Below are 26,181 nucleotides of genomic sequence, written 5' to 3' on the forward strand. Positions count from 1 at the left end.
ACCTGAAGGGAGGCTGTGGCCAGGTGGGGTTGGTCTCTGCTGCCAGGCAAGCAGCAACAGAAGAAGGGTGCACAGTCTCAAGTTGTGGCAGGGGAGGTCTAGGCTGGATGTTAGGAGGAAGTTGTTGGCAGAGAGAGTGATTGGCATTGGAATGGGCTGCCCAGGGAGGTGGTGGAGTCACTGTCCCTGGAGGTGTTGAAGCCAAGCCTGGATGAGGCACTTAGTGCCATGGTCTAGTTGATTGGCCAGGGTTGGGTGCTAGGTTGGACTGGCTGAGCTTGGAGGTCTCTTCCAACTTGCTTGATTCTAGGATTCTACGATCTGGGCATTGAGCAGATCCCCTCTCAGGCTGCTCTTCTCCAGGCTAACCAGCCTCTGATTTCATCTCAGTGCTGAGATCCTCTGAGCATTGAGCAGATCCCATCTCTGGCTACCCAGCCTCATGATTTCATCTCTTTCTTCCTTCAGATCAGGAACGTTGAGACCAACCAGTGCTTGGACAACATGGGCCGCAAGGAGAATGAAAAAGTGGGCATCTTCAACTGCCATGGCATGGGAGGAAACCAGGTAACCTCAAACACCTAAGGGCTTAGCTCTAGACCAGTTGCTGCAGCCTGCTGGAACTGTCCTACCATGCTGGGATAGCAGAATTCCTTCTGGTGGATTTCTCAGATGAAAGACTCCAGGTCTCTTCCTCATCCACCTTCTGACACACTTCAGAGCAGAGCTGCTCTTGCCTTCACCCACTACAAATAAAATCCCTGGACATCTCTCAGGAGGATCTGGAGTTGGAACCAGATCATCTTTAAGGTCCCTGTGGCAGAGGGTTGGAACCAGATCATCTTTAAGGTCCCTGTGGCAGAGGGTTGGAACCAGATCATCTTTAAGGTCTCTGTGGCAGAGGGTTGGAACCAGATCATTTTTAATGTCCCTGTGGCAGAGGGTTGGAACCAGATAATATTTAAGGTCCCTATGGCAGGGGATTGGAATCAGATAAACCTTAAGGTCCCTGTGGCAGGGGGTTGGAACCAGATAAATGTTAAGGTCCTTGTGGCAGGGGGTTGGAACCAGATGATGTTTAAGGTCCCTGTGGCAGAGGGTTGGAACCAGATCATCTTTAAGGTCTCTGTGGCAGAGGGTTGGAACCAAATAATATTTAAGGTTCCTGTGGCAGGGGATTGGAATCAGATAAACCTTAAGGTCCCTGTGGCAGGGGGTTGTAACTAAATGATCTTTAAGGTCCCTGTGGCAGGGGGTTGGAAGCAGATAAATGTTAAGGTCCTTGTGGCAGGGGGTTGGAACCAGATGATGTTTAAGGTCCCTGTGGCAGAGGGTTGGAACCAGATCATCTTTAAGGTCCCTGTGGCAGAGGGTTGGAACCAAATAATATTTAAGGTTCCTGTGGCAGGGGATTGGAATCAGATAAACCTTAAGGTCCCTGTGGCAGGGGGTTGTAACTAAATGATCTTTAAGGTCCCTGTGGCAGGGGGTTGGAAGCAGATAAATGTTAAGGTCCTTGTGGCAGGGGGTTGGAACCAGATGATGTTTAAGGTCTCTGTGGCAGGGGATTGGAAGCAGATCAACTTTAAGGTCCCTGTGGCAGGGGGGTTGGAACTAGATGATGTTTAAGGTCTCTTTGGCAGGGGATTGGAAGCAGATCAACCTTAAGGTCCCTGTGGCAGGGGGTTGGAACCAGATAAACTTTAAGGTCCCTGTGGCAGGGGATTTGAAGCAGATCATCTTTAAGGTCCCTGTGTCAGGGGGCTGAAACTAGATGATCTTTAAGGTCCCTTCCTACCCAAACCATTCTCTGGTAACCATTCTTTGTGAACTTTCCTAAGCCAAAATACTTCAAATCTAAAGAATTTTAGGCTTCAGCCTCCTCTGTAGCTCCCACAACAACCAGCAAGCAGCTGAAGCTGTTGTGTGCTCCTGCAAGCTCTGCTCCCCTGTGCTTGTGTGAACTGAGAGCAGCATCAGTCACATCTGCTGGAGGGTTTGCTGGGACTACCTGACCTACATGCAGAGCATTCTTTGTGCTTCTGTGCTCACATACAGCTCCCATTAAGAGTTATCATTGTTAAAGTCTCTTCTAAGGAGAAATTAGAAGTGAGGGAAGAGATGCTGGGGGTGGGAGGTTGTGTGGTTGCAGAAAGAGCTGAGGAGCAAAGCTGCTGCAGTAGGAAAATGATGCAACCACAATACCTGACTCCTGAGAGCTGAGCAAGAGCATGGAATCACAGCATGGTTTGGGTTGGAAGGGACCTTAAACATCACCTCAAGCCCATCTAGTTCCAACCCCCCTGCCACAGGCAAGGACACCACCTGCAGATGTCCCCAGCACTTCTCTTTGCTGCCTTCCCCCACCTGTGTGGGATGCTGTTAGGAATGGCACTCCTGGGAACCAGCACCACAGCTGCCATCCCCATGGCAACCCAAGGAAAGCACAACTGGGAGGCCTCTCAGGATGACTGCAGGCAGGAGAACAAACTGCTTCCTCCCAGCACCAAAAAAAGAGCAGATTGCCACCCCAAAAAACAAACAGCAGCCACCAGTGGGGGGGTGGGGAGGGGAAGAGGTGGGAGATTGATGGCTGCCCCAGAAAGGTGGCACATCCCCCATGCCTGGAAACACCCCAGGTCAGGCTGTGTGGGGCTCTGAGCAACCTGCTCTAATGCAGATGTCCCTGCTGAGTGCAGGGGAGGTGGACTTGATGAGCTTGAAAGAATCAGAATGGCTTAGGTTGGAAGGGACTTCAAAGCTCAGCTCATCCAGTTCCAGCCCCCTGCCATAGGCAGGGACACCTCCCACTAGAACAGGTTGCTCAAGGCCTCATCCAGCCTGGCCTTGAACACCTCCAGGGAGGTTGTGGAGGAGAGAAGCACAGAATGTGATCTTTGATCCTCCATTGTAGGAAAGGTCCCTCCCAACATTGAGCATTCTGTGATTCTCTGGTGGGTCATCCCCCTCTGCCTGGGGCTGGGATGTCAGAAATAGATTCTCTGCAGTGAGGGTGGTGAGACACTGGCACAGCTTGCCCAGGGAGGTTGTGGCTGCTTCCTCCCTGGAGGTGTTCCAGGCCAGGTTGGATGAGTCCTTGTGCAACTTGTTCTAGTGGGAGGTGTCCCTGCCTGTGGTAGGGGCTTGAACAGGATGAGCTTTGAGGTCCCTTCCAACCTAAACCATTCTGTGATTCTATGAGATCTTGAAGGTCCCTTCCAGCCCAAAGCATTCATCAGTAAGTTTGCAGATGACACCAAGCTAGGAGCAGGTGTGGGTCTGCTGGAGGGTAGCAGAGCCCTGCAGAGGGACCTGGCCAGGCTGGATGGGTGGGCAGAGGCCAATGGGATGAGACTGAACAGGGCCAAGTGCAGGGTTCTGCACTTTGGCTACAACAACCCCAAGCAGCACTACAGGCTGGGGACAGAGTGGCTGAGAGCAGCCAGGCAGAGAGGGAGCTGAGGGTGCTGGTAGAGAGTAGCTGAAGAGGAGGCAGCAGTGTGCCCAGGTGGGCAGCAGAACCAATGGCATCCTGGGCTGGCTCAGGAGCAGTGCAGCCAGCAGGACAAGGGAGGTTATTCTGCCCCTGTGCTTAGCACTGCCCAGGCCACACCTTGAGTGCTGTGTCCAGTTCTGGGCTCCTCCATTCAGGAGAGATGTTGAGGTGCTGGAAGGTGTCCAGAGGAGGGCAACAAAGCTGGTGAGGGGCCTGGAGCACAGCCCTGTGAGGAGAGGCTGAGGGAGCTGGGGGTGTGCAGCCTGCAGCAGAGGAGGCTCAGGGCAGAGCTCATTGCTGTCTGCAGCTACCTGAAGGGAGGCTGTAGCCAGGTGGGGTTGGGCTCTTCTGCCAGGCAACCAGCAACAGAACAAGGGGGGACAGTGTGAAGCTGTGTCAGGGGAGGTCTAGGCTGGCTGTGAGGAGGAAGTTGTTGTCAGAGAGAGTGATTGGCATTGGAATGGGCTGCCCAGGGAGGTGGTGGAGTCACTGTGCCTGGAGGTGTTGAAGCCAAGCCTGGCTGGGGCACTTAGTGCCATGGTCTGGTTGATTGGCCAGGGCTGGGTGCTAGGTTGGACTGGCTGAGCTTGGAGGTCTCTTCCAACCTGCTTGATTCTATGATGATTCTATTCTATGAATCTCTGAGTTTCAGCTTCACCACCCATTGGTGGTTCAAACCAAAGGCCCAGCACAGCCAGCCAGGGGTGGTGGGAGGTTGTTTCTCCCCAGTTAACTCTAACTGATGTCTCTTTCACAACCTGTTCCACTTCACAGAGCCCCCTTTTCTTTTTCTTTCTCCCCCTTTCACACTCCATGTGTTGTATTCTCAAACACCTCTCAAGCAGGAACACTTTCTGGGTGGCAGAGATGATTGATGGAGTCTCTTTGTGTCAGGATTTATGGGTTCCACCAGGATGATTTCCTTGGGGGTGGACAGCAATGCCTGAGCTGCCTGAGAGGCTCCTGGGATGGAAGCCCTCATTTTCAGGAGGTTCCAGTGAAGTACTTTTTCTTGCCTTTGTCTTTATATTGCTGCTGGGTCAGAAGGAGGGAGAAGCCTGCCACAGATCTCTCATCTGGTCACAGCCCACACTGTGAGCACAGGAGACTCATCTGGGAGTCCTGGTTCACATTTTTATTGGGCTTGTTTATCACCTGCAGTCACCCAAGCAGTCATCTGAAAGCTTTTGCTGCACAAGACTGAGTGGACAAAGCCAGCAGTGCTGATCAGACCTTTCTGCATGCCCCTGCCTGCAGGTCTGCAGGGAAAGGGAGGGTGAGGAGGCACTGCAATAAGTTACCCAGGGAGCTCAGGGTTGCCCTCCCTCTAGGTGTTCAGGACTGGATGAGGCACTTAGTGCCATGGTCTGGTTCATTGGCCAGGGCTGGGTGCTAGGTTGGACTGGCTGAGCTTGGAGGTCTCTTCCAACCTGGCTGATTCTATGATTCTAAGGCCAGGCTGCATGAGGCCTTGAGCACTCTGGTGAGCTTGCCCTCAGCACAAAGAGGTAATGCCCTTGGGTTTCTGTCCTGCTGTGAGTCAGAGCAGGACCACTTCTGGTCAGGGCTGGGACTCCCCAGCTCAGGCTCTGCTCACTGAGGCACTTGCTGCAGTTCAGGGCAGCTTGGCACAGCCAGGGGCTGCTTCTAGTAAGCAGGAGCTAGTGGGGAGAGGTCCTGCCAAGGGCTGGCTGCAGAAAGGCTCTGCCTGACACTTGCTCCTCTGCACACCAAGGGCACTGCCACAGCTTGTGCCACACCTTGGGAGGCAGCAGGGCAGAGCTGGCACCTGTGGGGAGGAGCAGCCAGGACAGGTGAGCCTCAAGTGCCCAACAAGGGATTGCAGCCCATGGATGGCATCTTCAGTGTCAAGCTGAGGGATCCCCAGGGCCAAGCCTCTTCTTCCCTGGCTGGTGTCCCAGCAGGACTCTGTCCCTTCTGCCTTCCATCCCCAGCCCTGTGCTCCTGAGTCCAGTTCCAGAATCCAGCTCCTGAATGCAGTTCCCACCTGCTGCTGAGTCCAGGCTGGGACTTGCCCAGTGCCTGCCCCCAGCATCAGTGGTGCCAATGATGCCCTCATTGCCCTCAGGAATTGGGTTCCTTGTTGGTTTGTGCCCCTTTGTCTCTCTTCCATGGCATTGTTCTACTTTCCATCCCAGCTGGATGAGTTTCTCTCCCAGCCCATCAGCCTCTCTCCCTTCTCCCCTTTCTCTTCCCTTAGTGAAGGCAGAGGGGTCCCTTGAGAGCTTCTGGCACTGCTCTGGTAGCCAGCCCTGCCCTGCCCCTTGGTATCATTCCAGCGTTAATTTCTGACTGATACAGACCCAGCTTCCTCAGAAACCTCACTGAACCAAACTGCTTCCACTGTTGTTTCTGCAGGCAGCCCCAGGAGGTGCTGCCAGCCAACTCCCTTCTCTCTGTCTCATTTTATTCCCATCAGGATGACCATTTAGCACGGCTGCAACCACTGCCTTCCCTCTGTGCTGGCAGGTGCTAATCACAGTGCTCCTCTGGATGATGGGAATCACTCTCAATTGCAGTGCTGCTGGCCTTGGGGCTCAGCACTGGGATAAATAAACCCTTGGCACTGGTGCTTAGAGGCTGACAGCAACTTCTGTATGAATGATAGAACCCCAGCATGGTAGGGGTTGGAAGGGACCTCTGCAGATCATGAACTCCAACCCCCCTGCTACACCAGGGGCACCCACAGCAGCCTGCCCAGCAGCACAGTGCCCAGCTGGGCTTGGAAGCTCCCCAGAGGAGACTCAGCAGCCTCTCTGGGCAGCCTGCTGCAGGCCTCCAGCACCCTCACAACAAACAACTTTCTCCTCCTCTTCAGGTGGAACCTCCTGGCTTCCACTTTGTGCCCACTGCCCCTTGGCCTGTCACTGGGCACCACTGACAAGAGCCTGGACCCAGCCTCTTGCCCCCCACAGCTCCTTTAGCTCTTGCTGAGCATTGCTCAGATCCCCTCTGGGGCTGCTCTTCTGCAGGCTCCACAGCCCCAGGGCTCTCAGCCTTTGCTCCTCACACAGATGCTCCAGGCCCCTCAGCAGCTTTGCAGCCTCCCCTGGACTCTCTGCAGTAGTTCCCTGTCTCTCTTGAACTGGAGAGTCCAGCACTCCAGCTGTGGCCTCCCTAGGTCAGTGTAGAGGGAAAGAAGCAGCTCCCCCACTCTGCTGGCCTGCCTTGCTGCTTGAGAAGGCCTTTCCTGCCTGCTGCTGCCACGTGTGGTAATGGCTGTGTAATTAGCAGCCTCTTTCCTCCCCCACTCCACGCCGTTAGGATAATTATGTCTCTAATTAATGTCAGGTGCTAGCAAAATGCCAGCCTGATCGTTCTACACCATCTTAATTAGCCTTCATTTGTCTTCCTGGACAGGACATGTTTTCCAGCCCCTGCTTGGGAAGATTGTCTGCTGGAAGGGGAAGTTTGGAGCTCCCTGCAGAAGGTTGATTTTGGTGTTAGGTTGGTTTGTTTTGAGAAGGATCTTCAGGGATTAAGATAAAGGAGAAGGTCATCAACAGTTGATGAACCTTTAGACTTCTCTTGTGGATGGTGCTCTTGGTGTGGGTTCTGAAGATGCCTCACAGAACCACAGAATGCATCATGTTGGAAAGGACCCTCAAAGGTCATCTTGGCCAACCTCTCTGCAGTCACAGAATCACAGAATTAACCACTTTGGAAAAGACCTCTGAGCTCATCAAGTCCAACCTAGCACCTAACCCTTCTCATTAACTAAGCCATGGCACTAAGTGCCTCATTCAGCCTCCTCTTAAACACCTCCAGGGATGGTGACTCCACTACCTCCCCAGACAGCCCATTCCAATGCCAATCACTCTTGCTGTGAAGTACTTCTAACATCCAGCCTGAACCTGCCCTGGCACAGCTTGAGGCTGTGCCCTCTTCTTCTGTTGCTGGGTGCCTGGTAGAAGAGCCCAACCCCACCTGGCTACAGCCTCCCTTCAGGTAGCTGCAGACAGCAATGAGCTCTGCCCTGAGCCTCCTCTTCTGCAGGCTGCACACCCCCAGCTCCCTCAGCCTCTCCTCACAGGGCTGTGCTCCAGGCCCCTCCCCAGCCTTGCTGCCCTTCTCTGGACACGTCCAGCAGAGACACCTCCAACTAGAGTAGATTGCTCAGGGCTCTGTTAAGTTTGACCTTGAATGTCTCCAGGGATGGATCCTCCATTGCTTCCCTGGGCAACCTGTTCCAGTCTCTCACCACCCTCGTTGTGAAGAACTTCCTGCTAATGTCCAACCTGTCCAGGTCCCTCTGGATGGATCTTCAGTCTTTTTAGCCACACCACTCAGCTTAGTGTCACCTGCAAGCCTGCTGAGGGTGCACTGAGCCTCACTGCCTGTACCATTGATGAAGACATTGAACAGGTCTTGATCCCCTACAGCTGCTTTTCCTAACCATGACCATTCCTTCTCGTGGTACACCAGACACTGACCAGCAGAGAAACCTGCATGAAGCTCATGAAGTCCAAGGCACCACCTAGAATCATAGAATCAGTCAGGGTTGGAAGGGACCACAAGGAGCAGCCAGTTCCAACCCCCTGCCACGGACAGGGACACCCTACCCTAGAGCAGCCTGGCCACAGCCTCAGCCAGCCTGGCCTTAAGCACCTCCAGGGATGGGGCCTCAACCACCTCCCTGGGCAACTCATTCCAGGCTCTCACCACTCTCATGATGAACAACTTCTTCCTAACATCCACTCTGAATCTCCCCAGCTCCAGCTTTGCTCCATTCCCCCCAGTCCTGTCACTCTCTGACAGCCTAAAAAGTCCCTCCCCAGCTTTCTTGTAGCCCCCTTCAGATCCTGGAAGGCCACAAGAAGGTCACCTGGGAGCCTTCTCCTCTCCAGACAGAACAGCCCCAACTCCCTCAGTCTCCCCTCATAGCAGAGCAGCTCCTGGCCTCTGATCATCCTCCTGGCCGTTCTCTGGACACCTTCCAGCACATCCATAGCCCTCTTGTACCAGGGGCTCCAGGACTGGATGCAGTACTCCAGCTGGGGTCTCAGCAGTGTGGAGTAGAGGAGGAGTATCACTTCTGTCAATCTGCTGCCCACACTGCTCTTGCTGCAGCCTCAGTGCTTGGAGAAGACAACAGTTCTGCTGCACTGAAGTGTAGATCATGGATGGCCTGGCTCAGCAGTGTAGAGGTTCACAGGATGTTAGGGGTGGAAGGGACTTCTGGAGATCTTTTCAGTCCAGCCCCCCTGCCAGAGCAGGACCACATAATCTAGGGCAGGTCACAAAGAACACATCCAGATGGGTCTTCAGAATCTCCAGAGAAGCCTGTCTGGGCAGCCTGTTGCAGTGCTCTGTGACCCTTACAGTCAAGAAGTTCTTCCTTATGTTGAGGTGGAACTTCCTGTGCTGTAGTCTCCATCCATTGCTCCTTGTCCTATCCCAGGTGAGCAGAGCAGATATTTATAGGCATTGATCAGATGCCCTCTCAGCCTTCTCCTCTCCAGACTAAGCAGCCCCAGGGCTCTCAGCCTCTCCTCACCAGGCAGTGCTCCAGTCCCTTCATCACTGTGACTTCTGCTACCTCCTGGTGACTGCCATCCTCTGTGTTGTCTTTGCAGGTGTTCTCTTACACTGCCGACAAAGAGATCCGCACCGATGACCTCTGCCTGGACGTCTCGCGGCTCAACGGCCCTGTCCTCATGCTCAAGTGCCACCACATGAGGGGCAACCAGCTCTGGGAGTACGATGCTGAGGTATCCCAGATGTCCACCATGCCCTCCCCCAGGCAGCTGCCAGCTTAGGGCCCGCAGCTTAGGTGTGACACACTGTGGGCATGGGGACCTCGCGGAGGTGGAGTGCTGACAGTGTCCTGCCGTGCTACAGCCTCGGCTCTGGTGAGCGGCAGCTGAGGGACCTGGGGGTGTTCAGCCTGGACAAAAGGAGGCTGAGGAGAGACCTCACTGCTCTCTACAGCTCCCTGAAAGGAGGCTGGAGCCAGGTAAGGGCTGGTCTCTTCTCTCAAGGAAGAAGTGATAGGACAACAGGAAATAGCTTCAAGTTGCACCAGGGCAGGTTTAGGTTGGACGTTAGGAAAAACTTCTTCACTGAAAGAGCTCTCAAAGCCTAGAGCAGGCTTCATGCCCTGGAGGGGTTTAAAATCCATAGACGTGGTGTTGATGCTCATGGTTTAGCACCAGCTTTGGTAGAGATAAAGAGTGGTTGGACTCGATCTTAAAGGCTTTTTCCAACCAAAACTACCCAATTGCTTTGCTACAGGAGTGTTCAGGCATTGGCACAGGCTGCCCAGGGAGGTGCTGGAGTCTCCATCCCTGGAGGTGTTCAAGAACCATGTGGCCACGGCACTGTGGGACATGGTTTAGTGGCCATGGTGGTGCTGGGTTGATAGTTGGACTGGATGATCTTAGAGGGCTTTCCAAACTCAAACAGTTCTCTGACTCCATGGATTAACATTGGCACATTTCCATGACAGAAGCTATGAAAATACAGATCTCATTCCAACATCTCCCAGCAGGAGCTACCTTGACCTTCCTGCACAGAGAACTGAATTCCTTTCATAGAATCATAGGATGGTTTGGGTTGGAAGGGGCCTTAAAGATCATCTAGTTCCAACCCCCTGCCATAGTCAGGGACACCACCATAGGCAGGGACACCTCCCACCAGCCCAGCTTGCTCAAGGACTCATCCAACCTGGCCTTGAACACTGCCAGGGAAGGAGCATCCACAACCTGCCTGGGCAACCTGTCCCAGTGTCTCACCACTGGAAAGAAGTTCTCCTTAGTCCCCAGTCTAAATCTACGGAATACCTTCTCCCCAAACGCTGGAGACACGCTGGTGGTGCCCACTGCGAAGTTCAGCAGGAGACATGCAGAGTGAGAACGTTGCAGGGGCTGTGCCATAACCAAAGCCGCCGCTGGGTGGCGCTGGGGAACAAGAAATCCTCCACTGCTGCCAGGAGGCAGCTCCCGGCCAGCAGCTTTGGCTGCCTGCGCTCCCTACTGCACACAGCCCCTTGTGCTCTCCGCTCTCCTGGGCCTTCGGAAGAGGAGAAGAGACGCTTGGAAGTGATAAATAAATAGTGAAATCCTTCAAGCTGGACACGAGGAACAGTTTCCTTGCTGCAAGAGTGGTCAGGCATTGGCACAGGCTGCCCAGGGAGGTGCTGGAGTCAGCACAGGTGAAGGATGCTGTTAGCCATGGCACTGTGGGACATGCTTTAATGGCCAGGGTGGTCTTAGGTTGAAGGTGATGATCTTAAAGTTCTCTTCCAAGGGACGCAGCTCCATGATTCTACATGCAGTAGGCAAACAAAGACCTTATAGTCCATGTTTTTTCCACAGAAATCTACTGGCTTCTCTTCTTTTTCCTTCTCCTTTTCTCCTTTGTCTTCTTTTAGCTTTTTCTCTTTCTTTTTCCTTCTTTTTTTCTTTTCATCTTTTTTATTTTTCTTTTTCATTTCCTTTTTTCTTTCTTTTTTCTCTTTTCCTTTCTCTTTTTCTTTTTCACTTGTTCATTTCCTTCTTTTTCTCTTTCTCTTTTTATTTCTTTTTCTTTTTATTTTACTTTTTTCTTTCTTTTTCTTTTTTCTTTTTCTTTCTCTCTCTTTCTCTTTTTCTCTTTTTTTCTTTTTCTCTTTCTCTCTCTCTTTTTCTCTTTTTTGTCTCTCTCTTTCTCTTTCTCTTTCTCTTTTTCTTCCTTTTTCTTTCTCCTTTCTCTTTTTCTTCCTCTTTTTCTTTCTTACTCTTTCTCTTTCTCTTTCTCTTTCTCTTTCTCTTTCTCTTTCTCTTTCTCTTTCTCTTTCTCTTTCTCTTTCTCTTTCTCTTTCTCTTTCTCTTTCTCTTTCCCTTTCCCTTTCCCTTTCCCTTTCTCCTTTCTCCTTTCTCCTTTCTCCTTTCTCCTTTCTCTTTTTCTTCCTCTTTTTCTTCCTCTTTTTCTTTCTTCCTCTTTCTCTTCCTCTTTATCTTCCTCTTTCTCTTCCTCTTCCTCCTTTCTCTTTTTCTTCCTCTTTTTCTTTCTCTTTTCCTTCCTCTTTTTCTTTCTTCCTCTTCCTCTTCCTCTTCCTCTTTTTTTTTTTCCTCTTTTCCTTTTCCTTTTTTCCTTCCTTTACTTTTGCTTCTGTTTTTCTCTTTCCCCCAAAACTCTCTCAACACTTGACTTTTGACTCGTGAAATTCTTGAATCCCCTGCATCTATTCATGGATCATGGAATCACTAAGCTTGGATGAGACCTTCCAGATCCTCCAGTCCAATCATTAACCCAGCACTGCTAGGTCAGCACTAAAGCATGGCCCTCAGCACCACCATCTGCATGGCTTTGAAGCCCCTCCAGCTATGGGGACTCCACTGCTGTGGGCAGCCTGGGCCAGGCCTTGACAACCCCTTAAGGAAAGAAGTTGTTCCTCACATCCAACCTAAACCTCCCCTGATACAACTTGATGCCTTATCCTTTGATCCTGTCACTTGTTTCTTGGGAGAAGAGACCAACCCTCACCTGGCTTCAGCCTCCTCTCAGGGAGCTGCAGGGAGCAATGAGGTTTCCCCTCAGCCTTCTCCAGAATAAACACCCTCAGCTGCTCCTCACCAGCCCTGTTCTCCCTCCAGACTCTTCCCCAGCTTTGTTGCCCTTCTCTGGACCTCTGCCAGCCCTTCAATCCTTCAATGTCCTTCCTGGAGTGAGGAGACCAACTCTGAACCCAGTACTCAAGCTATGCTTCACCAGTGCCCAGCACAGGGGACAATCTCTGCCCTCCTCCTGCTGGCCACACCATTGCTGATCCAGGCCAGGATGCTGGTGACCTTCTTGGCCACCTGGGCACACTGCTGGCTCATCTTCAACTGCTCTCAACCAGCACCCCTGAGGTCCTTTTCCACCAGGCAGTTTCCAGCCACTCTGGCCCAAGCCTGGAGCCTTCTTGGGGTGGTTGTGCCCCAAGTGCAGGACCCAGCATTTGGCTTGGTTGAAGCTCAGGGTGTTTTCCCCAGCAAAATGACACCACCTTTGAGACAGGAGGTGACTGGAGGTGATTGCTGGGTGCTGTGCAGTTACAGAACCCTTTTGTTTGGAAAGGACCTTTCAGACCTCCACAAGGACTTTTTCCATGAGCAGCAGCCCCTGTTCCATCTGCTTGGGATGCACAAGGACTCACCCAAATTCCCAGCTCCCCAACAGCTACTGGAAATCTCTGTACTTTCAAACCATCTACTTGGGATAAGCTGGGCTTGTTCAGCCTGGAGAGCAGGAGGCTGGGGGAGACCTATCCACTCCCTCTGCTAAAGTGCCACCAGCCATGGTGACAGTTTAATTGTGACATGCTGTTGTGTGGCAGCATCTCCCTTTTGGAGACCCTGACCGTTGTGCTGCTGGGCAAGCTGCTGTGGGTGCCCCTGCTTTAGCAGGGGGGTTGGACTGGATGATCTCCAGAGGTCCCTTCCAGCCCCTACCACACTGGGATGCAGTGAAAATTGACCAAAAGGGTTTTCTTGGAGCAGCAATCCCAGGCTGTGATGGAGCAAGCCTGGCTCCAGCCCACCAGAGCCTCCCAGACATCCTTCTGCTGATCTGCTGCCTGCTTTCCCACCCCCATTCCAAAGCTCAGAGCTCTGATGCATCATAAATAGGTTCTTGGAGCCTTGGAGAGCTGGGGAATTCTAACTTGGCATGTCCTTGATTCAACTGATTTATGGAGCTGCCCTGCAAGGTAATGGGAGGCTTGAGAAGGAGCCAGGAATCATAATGTGGTCTTGAAGAAGTGGGGAAGAAAAGCATTAAAATTCAATAATGGATTGGAAAGAAGAAAGGGAAAACAGTTTCTTGCCAAGATGGAAACCAAGCCAGAAATGAAACAAGGCTTAAAACCATTTTGCATTGGAGATGGAAGGAGCTGAGGGTTGTCCTGCTTGGAAGCAGCTTGTCCAGGGGGTTCTGCAGGCTGAAGATCATCACTGCTGTTGCTCCTGGTGTGCAGCTGGTTCCTTGTTTAGTGTTCTTTTCAATCCCAGAATCTCAGCATGGTGGGGGCTGGAAGAGACTTTGCATCTCTCCTTGTACCTCCAGATTCCATAGATTCATAGAATGGTTTGGGGTGGAAGGGACCTTGAAGGTCATTTTAGTTCCAGCCCCTGCTGCCATGGGAGGGACACCATAGATTCATAGAATGGTTTGGGGTGCAAGGGACTCTAAAGAGCATTTCAGTTCCAACCCCTCCTGCCATGACCAGGGACACCATAGATTCATAGAATGGTTTGGGGTGGAAGTGACTCTAAAGAGCATTTCAGTTCCAACCCCTCCTGCCATGACCAGGGACACCATAGATTCACAGAATGGTTTGGGGTGCAAGGGACTCTAAAGGTCATTTTAGTTCCAACCCCTCCTGCCATGAGCAGGGACACCATAGATTCATAGAATGGTTTGGGGTGGAAGGGACCCTAAAGAGCATTTCAGTTCCAACCCCTTCTGCCGTGAGCAGGGACACCATAGATTCACAGAATGGTTTGGGGTGGAAGGGACCCTAAAGGTCATTTTAGTTCCAACCCCTCCTGCCATGAGCAGGGACACCATAGATTCATAGAATGGTTTGGGGTGCAAGGGACCCTAAAGGTCATTTTAGTTCCAGCCCCTCCTGCCATGGGCAGGGACACCATAGATTCACAGAATGGTTTGGGGTGCAAGGGACCCTAAAGGTCATTTTAGTTCCAACCCCTCCTGCCATGGGCAGGGACACCTTCCACTAGCCCAGGTTGCTCAAGGCCTCATCCAGCCTGGCCTTGAACACCTCCTGGGAGGGGGTCACTTACTCCTACAGGTCACCAGATGCAGTGCCTGTGCAAAGCTCTTGGATCTGCATGCCTGGAGACCTGAGGGTCTTGATAAAGGTGGGGTTTTGAGTCACTGCTTGACTCCCTTCTCCTCTTTTTCCTCTCTTCCATCAGTACTTTGGTAAATGGGAGTATAGCTTTGAGGTAAGTTGGGTGGCTGCAACCCCTCTGCCAAGCCCTAGAACAGCCAATCCCCTGCTTCTTTAGCAATGCTGTCTCCAGGCAGTGTGACTTAGCTGTTTGCTGTAGACACTTCTCCCACCTGCCTACCCTCCTCTATCCAGGGGGGTCACTATATGTGACCAGGTGCCAGTGGTACAGACAGAATGTGTGTGTTGACCAAGAATTCAGGGCTCTCCTGCCACAAAACTGGTTTGATGCTGATGTTGGTGTCCCTGGGAGGATGCTGGTGCCTGCAGAGCTCTGGTGAGACCCCACCTAGAGCACTACATCTAGCTCTGGTGCTCCCACATAGCACAAGAAGGGCATGGAGCTGCTGGAGCAGGTCCAGAGGAGTCCATGAAGATAGCCCTATGGGAACAGGCTGAGAGGGTTGGAGCTGTTCAGCCTGGAGAAGAGAAGGCTCCAGGGAGACCTTAGAGCAGCCTTTCAGTACTGGAAGGGGCTGCAGAAGAGCTGGGGAGGGACTTTTGAGACCAGCTTGGAGTGCTAGGATGAGGGGGAATGGCTTTGAGCTGGAAGAGAGGAGACTTAGGCTGGAGTTCAGGAAGAAATTCTTTGCAGTGAAGGTGGTGAGACACTGGCACAGGTTGCCCAGGCAGACTGTGGATATCCTCTCCCTGAGAGTGTTCCAGGCCAGGTTGGATGAGGCCTTGGGCAACCTGGGTTAGTGTGAGGTGTCCCTGCCTATGGCAGGGAGGTTGGAACTGGATGATCCAACCCACAGCCTTCTATGATTCTGTCATTCAGGATGTTTAGTAGTGTCTATAGGTGATAAAGTGATAGGACAAGAGGAAATGGCCTCTCCTAATATCCTAGTATCCTAATGGATATTAGGATATTAGGATATCTAATGGATATTAGGAGAAACTACTTCAGCAGAAGGGTCACTGTGAACTGGACTGGGCTGCCCAGGCAGGTGGTGGAGTCACCACCACCCCTGGAGGTCTATAAAAGATGTGTGGATGTGGTGCTGAGGGATGTGGTTTAGTGGCAGTGGCTTAGCAGCCGTGCTGGGATTGTGAGCTCTAGGTCAGTGGTTGGACTTGGTGGTCTCAAAGGTTTCTTCCAGCCTCAACGGTTCTATAGCTTTGTGATTCTGTGACTGGGTCTCAGATGGACCTCTCCTTCCAAGGAGAGCAGTAAGAATAGGGGCTTTGGTGAGGTTAAAGCCTAGGTTATGAGCATTCCTGTTTGTGCTCTGGGTGTGTCAGGTGGCACAACCTGCCCAGAGCATCTGCAGGCACCGTTACCCATCAGCAGTCCTTTCATTGCCATCTGCATCACCTCCATGGCTCTCCAGCCAGCCCCTCTGCTGCTTCCCCCTCCTTGTCCTTGTCCTCATCTTCATCTTGTCCTTGTCTTTGTTCTTGTCTTTGTCCTTCTCCTTGTCTTTGTCCTTCTCTTTATCCTTCTCTTTGTCCGTCTCCTTGTCTTTGTCCTTCTCCATCCTTCCCTTTGTCCTTCTCTTTATCCTTCTCTTTGTCCTTCTCCTTGTCTCTGTCCTTGTCTTTGTCCTTGTCCTTTTCTTTGTCCTTGTCCTTGTCTTGGTCTTGGCCTTTGTCTTGGTCTTTACCTGTGCCTTTGCCTTGGCTTTGGCCTTGGTGTTGCCCTTTGTATTGATCTTTGTCTTGGTCTTTGTCTTCAGCTTTGTCTTGCCTTGTTCATAGATTCATAGATTCACAGATTCATGGAATGGTTTGGGTTGGAAGGAACCTTAAAGACCATCCAATTCCAACCCCCCTGCCATGGGCAGGGACACCTCCCACTAGAGCAGGTTGCTCAAGGCCAACCTGGTCTGGAAACTCTGTTGACTTTGAGCCTTCTTCTGTCGTGCAGACCCACACGTTTCTCCACATCATCACCCAGTCATGCCTGACCATCAGCAGGATAGAGGATGGCACCCATGGGCCCACCGTGGAGGCTTGCAATGGGAGCCCTTTGCAGAGCTGGATGCTGAGGAACTACAGCAGGCTGGAGGTCTTTAGAAAGATTTTTTACAGCCCCACTGACTATTTCCTTTAACAGAAGCTTGGAGGTTGGTATTGAAAGGAGAAAAGAAAACTGTCCTGACTTCAGCTCCTCCCAGAACAATGATTCTGCCCTTTTCTGTCCCATTTTTCTCTTGCTGGGTCCAGGAGAGGCTCCCACTCTCCAGGTTGCCTGTCCAGGTGTCAGAAGGTGAGCTGAGCACTTGATGGGGCTTCGAGTAGTGTGGGTAGAGCTCCCGTAGAGCCAGGAATGAGAACCTGTCTCGTGGCCTGTGTGCTGGCTAGAGTAAGGCCCAAACTGCAGGTCTTGACCTTGCTGCAGCTCTGACCCTTCCTTCTCTGTTGCAGAAGCTCACCCTGAGGCACGTCAACAGCAACCAGTGTCTGGATGAGCCTTCAGAGGAGGACAAGATGGTTCCCACCATGAGGGAGTGCGGCGAGAGCCGCTCCCAGCAGTGGCTGCTGCGCAACATGACCCTGGGTGCCTGAAGCTGGTGCAGACCTGCTCTGCCTTGGCTGGAATCTCCTCCTCCTCTTCATCCCCTCCTCCTCCTTGCTGAGGCCAGTTAGGCTGACACCCTCTCCAAATCCCAGCCCTCAGAGCAAGGTCACTGGATGGAGGTTTCCTTGAGCTGGTGCATCTCCAAACCAGTGACTGCTCAAAAGAAGCTCCTCTGAGCCTCTCAGTGTCCAACCAGGTGGTGGTAGCAGCACGAATGTGCTCAGAAATGCTTCCAGAGAAGCCTCTCTGAACCCCTGCAGCAAAGAGGTTGGGATGGAGGGCATTTGAAGTGGGTCACCATCGAGAAGTGATCCAAAATAAAATGCCTTATGACACTGGGAACCATCCTGGCAAGGTGTACCTCCTGAGCTGGCTGTGTTGGTGCTGGTCTCTCCGGGCAGGGTGGTGGAGATGCTTGCTGTGTGTGCTCCTGAGACTTGGTGAAGAGCCACACTGAGCAGCGAGGTCAGCAGAGAGAGACAAAGCTTCTTGGGGAAGAAAAATGTGGATCCAGGGTTTGGAAAAGCAGCAAAAAGGAAGAAAGACTCAGAAACTGAGATGAAATCAAAGGAGGAAAAGACACAGGACCAATGGTGAGGAGGAGAAAGGTCACAGGTGGGTACCTCAGACCAGCACAGACTGGATTGTCCTCTGCAGTGGGCCAAGGAACAGCTGCAGATGAGACCTGGGGAGATGAGAGAGGGTTGCAGATGGAGGTTCCAAAACTGAGCCCACTAGAGAGGTGATCTGGACTCCATCCATCCTTAGCTGCTACCCCCCTTGAGCATTAGCATTTATCTGCATCCTGCACAGGCCAAGAGCTTCACCCCTGGATCACCTCCACACGCTGCCTGCAGCTGGCTGGACTCCCATGTCCTGGCTCCAGATGTTCTTGCTTCCAGATGCTTATTTTTACTAACTCTGTGGCTTAATGATTTTGTTAATGTGGATAATTATGCAGGACCTGGCTGATGGGACATGACCGTGCTGGAACCTTCAGCAGGCAGGTGTGGGTCCTGGAGGCACTGGTGGTGTCTCCTGTGGGTACTGGTGACTCTCCCTTTGGTGCCCCCAGCAGCACATGCTCCCCAGAAGGCATCTGAGGTGTGCTGGGTTGGGTTTGGGGCAGTGGTTTGTAACTTCTCATTGCCTGGAGGGTTCAGGAGGCCTGAAGCGCAGGGCAGCAGCCGTGGCGTGACCTCAGCACAGGGAAGGGGTGCAAGGTTCTGCCCTGGCTTCCCTCAGAGCTCCTCAAAAGATCTGGTTCTGCACTGGATCAGTCCAGAGGAGATGTTCTGGTTGGTATGTGTCATATCTGTACTTACTCTTAAATTTACAGAGCAGGTTTTCTTGATGCACCTCATTAAATGAAGAGCAGAAGGTTGCCAAGGTGGATAAGTCCTTGGTGTGCCTGCATGGAGCTGGAGTACCATGGATTAACTTGGACTGGAAGTTCTAGCCCAGCCTTCCTGCTCCAGGCAGGGGCAGACACTTCAGTTCTCATCTCCAGACCACCACAAAAGCACTGAAAAGCTGGGAAAACATCTCTGTGGGCACTGGGATGGAGACATCCTCAGCAAGTCTGCTGCTGGACATCAAGCTGCATGGTGTGGTTGACATGCTGGAGGGAAGGGACCAGGACAGGCTGGAGAGGTGGGCCACTGCCAACCTCCTGAAGCTCAACAGAGCCAAGTGCAAGGTCAGAACCATGGGCCAGGATAATCCCAAGCACAGATCCAGGCTGGGCAGTGAATGGATGGAGAGCAGCAGCCCTGAGGAGAAGGACTTGGGAGATGCTGGTGGGTGCAAAGCTGGACAGGAGCCAGAAGCCAGCACTGCCAGCACAGCCCCAGCTGTGTCCTGGGCTGATCCCCAACAGTGTGAGCACTGCCAGCACAGCCCCAGCTGTGTCCTGGGCTGATCCCCAGCAGTGTGGGCACAGCCAGCACTGCCAGCACAGCCCCAGCTGTGTCCTGGGCTGATCCCCAGCAGTGTGGGCACAGCCAGCACTGCCAGCACAGCCCCAGCTGTGTCCTGGGCTGATCCCCAGCAGTGTGGGCACTGCCAGCACAGCCCCAGCTGTACCCTGGGCTGATCCCCAGCAGTGTGGGCACAGCCAGCACTGCCAGCACAGCCCCAGCTGTGTCCTGGGCTGATCCCCAGCAGTGTGGGCAGCAGGGGCAGGGAGGGGGTTCTGCCCCTCTGCTGTGCTCTGCTGAGACCTCACCTGCAGGGCTGGGGCCAGCTCTGGAGTGCTCAGCAGAGGCAGGGACCTGTTGGAGCAGGGCCAGAGGAGGCCACAGCAGTGCTGGCAGGGCTCTGCTGTGAGGCCAGGCTGAGTTGGGCTTGCTCAGCCTGGAGAAGAGAAAGCTGCAGGGAGAACTTGGAGCAGCCTGCCAGTGTTTGAAGTGGCCTACTGGAGAGCTGGGGAGGGACTCTTTACAAAGGCAGGGAGTGACAGGACAAGAAGTGATGGCTTCAGACTGCAAGAATCTGGATTTAGGTAAGACATTAGGAAGAAATTCCTCCCTGTGAGGGTGGCAAGGCACTGGAACAGCCTGCCCAGAGGCTGTTTTGGAGGCTCCAAGCCTGGATGTGTTCAAAGCCAGGTTAAATGGGACCTTGAGCAACCTGGCCTAGTAGAAGGTGTCCCTACCTATGGCAGAGGATTTGAACTGGATGAACTTTGAGGTCCCTTCCACCCCAAACCATTTTGTCTTTCTATGAAACCAGGACAGGGTGGGAGTTCTTCACAAAGCCAGCGTGCAAACATCACAGACAAGCTGAGCCACCAGCTTCCACGAGTTAAAACATGAACAAATGGCTCCATCACCTCCTTCCCCAGGGCTTTGCTACCCTTCTGCTGGCTGGTCATGGATCCAGGCACTTGGCCTTGGCATGCTGTTGCAGAAGGAAGTGGATTGGGAGGTCCTGCAGGCATCTAGGAGCACTAGGAGAGGACAGCTGGTGGTGGCATCTGTTTTGGGTGCCCCCAGTGTCTGTCTTTGCTCTGGTGAGACCTCACTTGCAGTACTGTGTCCAGCTCTAGAGCCCTCAATATAGGAAGGACATGGACCTGATGGAGCAGGTCCAGATGAGGGCCACAGAAATGATCCGGGGATTGAAGCAGCTCTGCTACAAGGACAGGCTGAGGGAGCTGGGGGTGTTCAGCCTGGAGTTAAGGAGGCTCCATGGAGAACCTAACAGCAGCCTGCCAGTACCTGAAGGAGGCTACAAGAAGGCTGGAGAGAGACTGGTTACAAAAGCCTGCAGGAACAGGATGAGGGCAGTGGCTTCAAACTAGAGAAGAGCAGATTTAGATTGGATGTTAGGAACAGCTTCTGCACCATGAAGGTGGTGGAACACTGGAACAGGTTGCCCAGGGAAGTGGTTGTGGTCCCATCCCTGAAGCCAAGGTGAGTCTGGACAGGGCTGTGGGCAACCTGATGTCATTGAGGATGTCCCTGCTGACTGCAAGAGGGTTGGGCTGGATGACCTTTGGAGTTCCTTTCCAGCCCAGACTATTCTGTGAGTCTCTGAAACACCCCTGGCTGGAAGGATTGAGGCTGCCAGGTCTCCTCCCTGTTCTGAGCTCAAGCTGGAGGGGCAAAGACAAGTGTGTGCAGCTGTCCAGGCTTGAGGAGCAATCTGAAACATAAAGAACAGCCTCATTCATGGAGAGCTGAGGTGAAGGCACTGGCACAGGCTGCCCAGGGAGGTGGAGTCCCCATCCCTGGAGATGATCAAGAACTATGTGGCTGTGGCACAGTGGGACATGGTTCGATGGCCATGGTGGTGGTGTGTTGATGGTTGGAGTGGATGATCTTAGAGGTCTCTTCCAACCCAAACAATTCTGTGATAAAGGTGAGGGTGCCTTAATTGCTGATGTGGCCCCAGAGATGGCAAATGATGTCCTCTCACTCATGAGCTATCTCAGGAGAGCGTCAGGAGGACTGGACTCTGCACAGTGAGCTTATAGTGCCACCAGTGGTGAAGATCTCCTGGCTGCAGTGGAAGGGTGGTGCTGGGACTCAGATCTTATAGACCTGCTGCTAAGACTCGCACTCTGCTGGGCACTGGTGAGGACACAGCTTGAGTACTGGGCTCAGATTTGGTCCCCTCACTCCGAGAAGGACATTGAGGGGCTGGAGCAGGTCCAGAGGAAGGTAATGAAGCTGCTGAAGGGCCTGGAGAACAGCGCTGAGGAGGAGCAGCTGAGGGAACTGGGGGTGTTTAGTCTGGAGAAGAGGCTGAGGGGAGACCTCATTGCTCTCTACAGCTCCCTGAAAGGAGGTTGGAGCCAGGTAGGGGTTGGGCTCTTCTCCCTGGTATCATCTGATACAAAGAGGAAATCATAGAATCAAGCAGGTTGGAAGAGACCTCCAAGCTCAGCCAGTCCAACCTAGCACCCAGCCCTGCCCAATCAACCAGACCATGGCACCAAGTGCCCCAGCCAGGCTTGGCTTCAACACCTCCAGGGGCAACAACTCCACCACCTCCCTGGGCAGCCCAATGGCCTCAAGTTGCCCCAGGGGAGTTTTAGGTTGGAGAAGAGGAGCAACTTCTTCCACAAAAGGGTTATCAAGGCCTGCAGAGAGCTGCCCAGGGCAGTGGTGGAGTCTCCATTGCTGGAGGGGTTTCAAGGCTGTGCAGATGCAGTGCTGAGGGCCATGGTTTAGGGGTGACCTGGCAGTGCTGGGTTCATGGCTGGATTGGATGGCCCAAAAGGTCTCTTCCAACCCAAACCACTCAGATTCTATGAAAGGAGAGATCTCATCAGACCCTCTGCTCTTGGGCTGCATCTCAGGGGCGCTGGACACAGCCTCACATGAGCTGATCTCAGAAGGTCCAAGATGTGTATTCACATGGAACAAGGTGGGGAGCTGAAGAGAAGCTGGGCAGGGCCAGTGAAGCCCCAGCCCACTGGCATTTTTTGGGGTGGTCTCCCCACACCTAACAGAGCTGGTGTAACCTGCAAGCAGCCAGGAGGTGCTGTGTGCCCAGGGGAGGTGGATGAGCACCAGCAGTGTGTTTCCACGCTCCTGCGGTATCCACGTCCACGTGGAACGACGCCCAGCCAGGAGCATTCCTCCTGAGCTGGGAACCCACATTTCAACTCAACTTGTAAGAGTAGACTGTAGATAAAGCATTACAGATTCTAGATGTCCTAAGAGGTCCTCCTACGAGGTCTTGAGGTTCTCCTTGCTGTACATTCAGATATTTATACACTTTTGTAGAGTTAAAATAAACTGGTTTAGTTTTCTTCTGCTGTGTTGGGACTCTTTATTCCATAAGCAACACCCCTCAGGCTTTCCACCTTGCCTCCTCTCCTTTTAGAGCCTTTCTTTGCCACCAGCAACTCCAGGAAGAGGCAGCAGAGCTGCTGTGGTGGAGTGATGGATGTGTTGACATGTTTGGTTGACCTACAGGTGTTTAAAGGCTTCATTTTCCAGGTATCCCCTGGAAAACAGCATCATGCAGGAAGCTCTGCCCTAGGATGGGCACATCTGGAGTCTTGTATCCAGCTGGGCATTTGTGCTGCTGGGCAAGCTGCTGTGGGTGTCCCTTGGTGTAGCAGTGGGGTTGGAGTGGATAATCTCCAGAGGTTCCTCCAGAGGAGGCTCAGGGCAGACCTCATTGCTCTCTACAACTACCTGAAGGGAGATTGTAGCTAGGTGGGGTTGGGCTCTCAGTGCTCAGCAAGAGCTAAAGGACCTGTGAGGGAGCAAGAGGCTGTTTGTTGTTTGTGAGGGTGCTGGAGGCCTGGAGCAGGCTGCCCAGAGAGGTTGTGGAGTCTCCTGGTCTGGAGAGCTTCCAAGCCCAGCTGGGCATTGTGCTGCTGGGCAAGCTGCTGTGAGAGCCTTGCTTTAGCAGGGTGGGGGTTGGACTGGAGCATCTTCAGAGGTTCATTCCAACCCCCAGCGTGCTGGGGCTGTGTGTGACAGCAGAATGCATTCCCTTTATCTGCATCACTTCAGAGCTCCTGACAGAGCAGTGATAAGGCTGAAGATGATGAAGATTTTTAATAACAGCCATTTCAATTTCTTAATTCATCTTTCTAGGCTCTTCAGGCATCCTTTGATCAACTAATTCACAACAGCACCGCCGCTCCGTGCCTTACTTAACGAGATTCCAGCCTCCCAGAGCAAGCTGCATGCAAATGGTGTTGGACTCCCTGAGCTCCAGAGGTCCCCTCCAACCCCTGCCATTCTGTACACCAGAGTGGGGGAGGGAAGGCAACAGGCACAAACTGGAAGCCAGGAGGTTCCATCTGGGGCTGCTGAGCAGGAAGCTCTGTCCTAGGGAGGCCACAGATGGTGTCCTAGGTGCAGTAACGTCAAGAGAGACAGGTAACTACTGGAGAGAGTCCAGGGGAGGCTGCAGAGCTGCTGAGGGGCCTGGAGCATCTCTGTGAGGAGCAAAGGCTGAGAGCCCTGGGGCTGTGGAGCCTGCAGGAGAGCAGCCCCAGAGGGGATCTGAGCAATGCTCAGCAAGAGACAAAGGAGCTGTGGGGGACAAGACTCTTGTCAGTGGTGCCCAGGGACAGGCCAAGGGGCAGTGAGCACAAACTGGAAGCCAGGAGGTTCCCTTTGAAAATGAGGAGAAAGTTGTTTGTTGTGAGGGTGCTGGAGCCCTGGAGCAGGCTGCCCAGAGAGGCTGTGGAGTCTCCTTGTCTGGAGAGCTTCCAAGCCCAGCTGGGCACTGTGCTGCTGGGCAAGCTGCTGTGGGTGCCCCTGGTGTAGCAGGGTGGTTGGGTGGATGATCTGCAGAGGTCCCTTCCAACCCCTACCATGCTGGGGTTCTCTGACAGTCTCCTGTTGCAGAGTGTGGAGTCTGCACCCTGTGGTTCCCCTGAAGCCCTGCAGCAGGTTGTTGCCCTGCTTTTAGCAAGGGTTGAACTGGATGATCTCCAGGACAGGAAGAGAAATTCATTTGTTGTGAGGGTGCTGGAGCCCTGGAGCAGGCTGCCCAGGGAGGTTGCTGAGCCTCCTGGTCTGCAGAGCTTCCAAGCCCAGCTGGGCACTGTGCTGCTGGGCAAGCTGCTGTGGGTGCCCTGCTTTAGCAGGGTGGTTGGAGTGGATGATCTGCAGAGGTCCCTTCCAATCCACACCATTCTATGATTCTCCTCTGCAGGGCTTCCAAGCCCAGCTGGGCATTGTGAACCTGAGCAACCATGGAGGGGAAAAAAAAACCCAACCAACCCACCCAAACCCATTTTGAATCGAGGTTCACCTGCTTCAGGTTGTGCTGGCAGGAGCTGGTGTGTGTGTGTTGGCTCCTGAGGGGTGCAGCAGAGGGCAGACATGGCTGGCAGCCTGGCTGCCATTAAAAAAACATGACAGATTTCTCCTCTGATTATTCAACTGTTTGGTAAAGATGCAATTAACTGTCGAGCTCATGGTAATTATAGGATGGGAATGGTTTAAATGGATCATAAAATGATCTCTTTGTGCCTAATGAAGGCAGGCACTGAGGTATTTATCTTTATTTTTGCCTTTCTGGGAAATGTTAATAATTAGGAGTGATTAGAGAGCTGGAATTAGTGAGGGAACAACCTCGTTTCCCTTAAAAGCTGGATGGGGCTTTGCTTTCCCAGGTACCTTTATGAGGCTCTTGTGGATCAAGGAAGTGATTGTCCTCCTGTACTCAGCACTAGTAGAGGACACACTTGGAGTGCTCTGCCCAGGTTTGGGCCCCTTGCTCCAAGAAGGATGTTGAGGGGAGGGAGCAGGTCCAGAGAAGGGCAGCAAAGCTGGGGAAGGGTCTGGAGGACAGGGCTGGGGAGGAGCAGCTGAGGCATGGTTCAGCCTGGAGAAGAGGAGGCTGAGGGGACACCTCACTGCTCCCTACAGCTCCCTGAAAGGAGGTTGGAGCCAGGTAGGGGTTGGGCTCTTCTCCCTAGTATCAGGTGATACAAAGAGAGGAAATAGCACCAGGGGAGCTTTATAGCATCACAGAATCAAGCAGGTTGGAAGAGACCTCCAAGCTCAGCCAGCCCAACCTAGCACCCAGCCCTGGCCAATCAACCAGACCATGGCACTAAGTGCCTCATCCAGGCTTGGCTTCAACACCTCCAGGGACAGAGACTCCACCACCTCCCTGGGCAGCCCATTCCAATGCCAATCACTCTCTCTGACAACAACTTCCTCCTAACATCCAGCCTAGACCTCCCCTGGCACAACTTGAGACTGTGTCCCCTTGTTCTGTTGCTGCTTGCCTGGCAGCAGAGCCCAACCCCACCTGGCTACAGCCTCCCTTCAGGCAGTTGTAGACAGCAATGAGCTCTGCCCTGAGCCTCCTGTTGTGCAGGCTGCACACCCCCAGCTCCCTCAGCCTCTCCTCACAGAGCTGTGCTCCAGGCCCCTCACCAGCTTCATTGCCCTTCTCTGGACACCTTCCAGCACCTCAACATCTCTCTTGAATGGAGGAGCCCAGAACTGGACACAGCACTCAAAGTGTGGCCTGAGCAGTGTTGAGTTTGGACCCAAGGAATAATTTCTTCCCTCAAAGGTTTGCCGTGGCCTGACCCAGGCCTGGGTGGTGGTGGAGTCCTCATCCCTGGAGGGGTTTCAGACTGGTTAGATGTGGTGCTGAGGGACCTGGCTTGGGAGTGACCTGGCAGTTTGACTCCATGATTGTAAAGCTCTCTGCCAACCATAATGAATTTTGTTTTCTGTGATGAAATAGAATGGCCACGATGAGGAGATCCCAGCATGGTAGGGGTTGGAAGGAGCCCCTGGAGATCACACAGTCCAACCTCCCTGCTCAAGCACCCACAGCAGCTTGCCCAGCATCACAGTGCCCAGGTGGGTTTGGAAGCTCTCCAGAGAAGGAAACTCCAGAACTTCTCTGGGCAGCCTGCTCCAGGGCTCCAGCACCCTCACACCAAGTAAGTTTCTCCTCATCTCCAGGTGCACCTGTGTGTTTAGGTGGAGAGCAAATGTGCATACACAGTGGGAAGTGGCAGCAGCCCTCACTGGTGCCATCCTGCACTGAATGCTGTGGGTGGTGGCTGTTAGCCTGTCTCCCGTGCCAGCCCCTCTGTGCCTGTGGATCTGGCTCAGCTCTTCCCATCCCCTTGCCTTCTGCAGTCTTGTCCCTGAGATTTCACAGCAGCCTCCCTCCCCCACAAGGCTTGGACCAGCTGGCTTCTCCATCCCAGCCTTCACATGCTCCCAGTGATGCCAATCTTTAATGGCC

At 53.1% G+C, this 26,181-nt stretch overlaps 1 protein-coding gene and 1 long non-coding RNA gene across 5 annotated transcripts in view; both read left to right on the forward strand.

The window, feature by feature from the left end:
- GALNT13 (polypeptide N-acetylgalactosaminyltransferase 13) overlaps positions 1–17,338 on the forward strand; it is a 102,379-nt gene extending 85,041 nt beyond the window's left edge. For 2 of the 4 annotated variants that reach the window (XR_010304985.1, XR_010304987.1), the window contains 4 exons: positions 469–567; positions 9,094–9,228; positions 16,327–16,668; positions 16,827–16,888. Coding sequence is in view for 1 of the 4 variants with exons in the window: in XM_064155121.1 (XP_064011191.1) it covers positions 469–567; positions 9,094–9,228; positions 16,827–16,967 (375 nt within the window). In the remaining 3 variants the exon portion in view is untranslated. Of the gene's footprint in view, positions 1–468; positions 568–9,093; positions 9,229–16,326; positions 16,669–16,826 lie in introns of all 4 variants that reach the window. The other 2 variants (XR_010304986.1, XM_064155121.1) reach the window with 2 other exon arrangements.
- LOC135181782 (uncharacterized) overlaps positions 1–22,243 on the forward strand; it is a 164,455-nt gene extending 142,212 nt beyond the window's left edge. Inside the window, exon 2 of the long non-coding RNA XR_010304994.1 lies at positions 19,310–22,243. This is a non-coding gene — a long non-coding RNA (uncharacterized LOC135181782). The remainder of the gene's footprint in view (positions 1–19,309) is intronic.
- Positions 22,244–26,181: the final 3,938 nt, after the last annotated feature.

Source organism: Pogoniulus pusillus, chromosome 2 (assembly GCF_015220805.1).
Source record: "Pogoniulus pusillus isolate bPogPus1 chromosome 2, bPogPus1.pri, whole genome shotgun sequence".
Lineage (NCBI taxonomy): Eukaryota > Metazoa > Chordata > Aves > Piciformes > Lybiidae > Pogoniulus > Pogoniulus pusillus.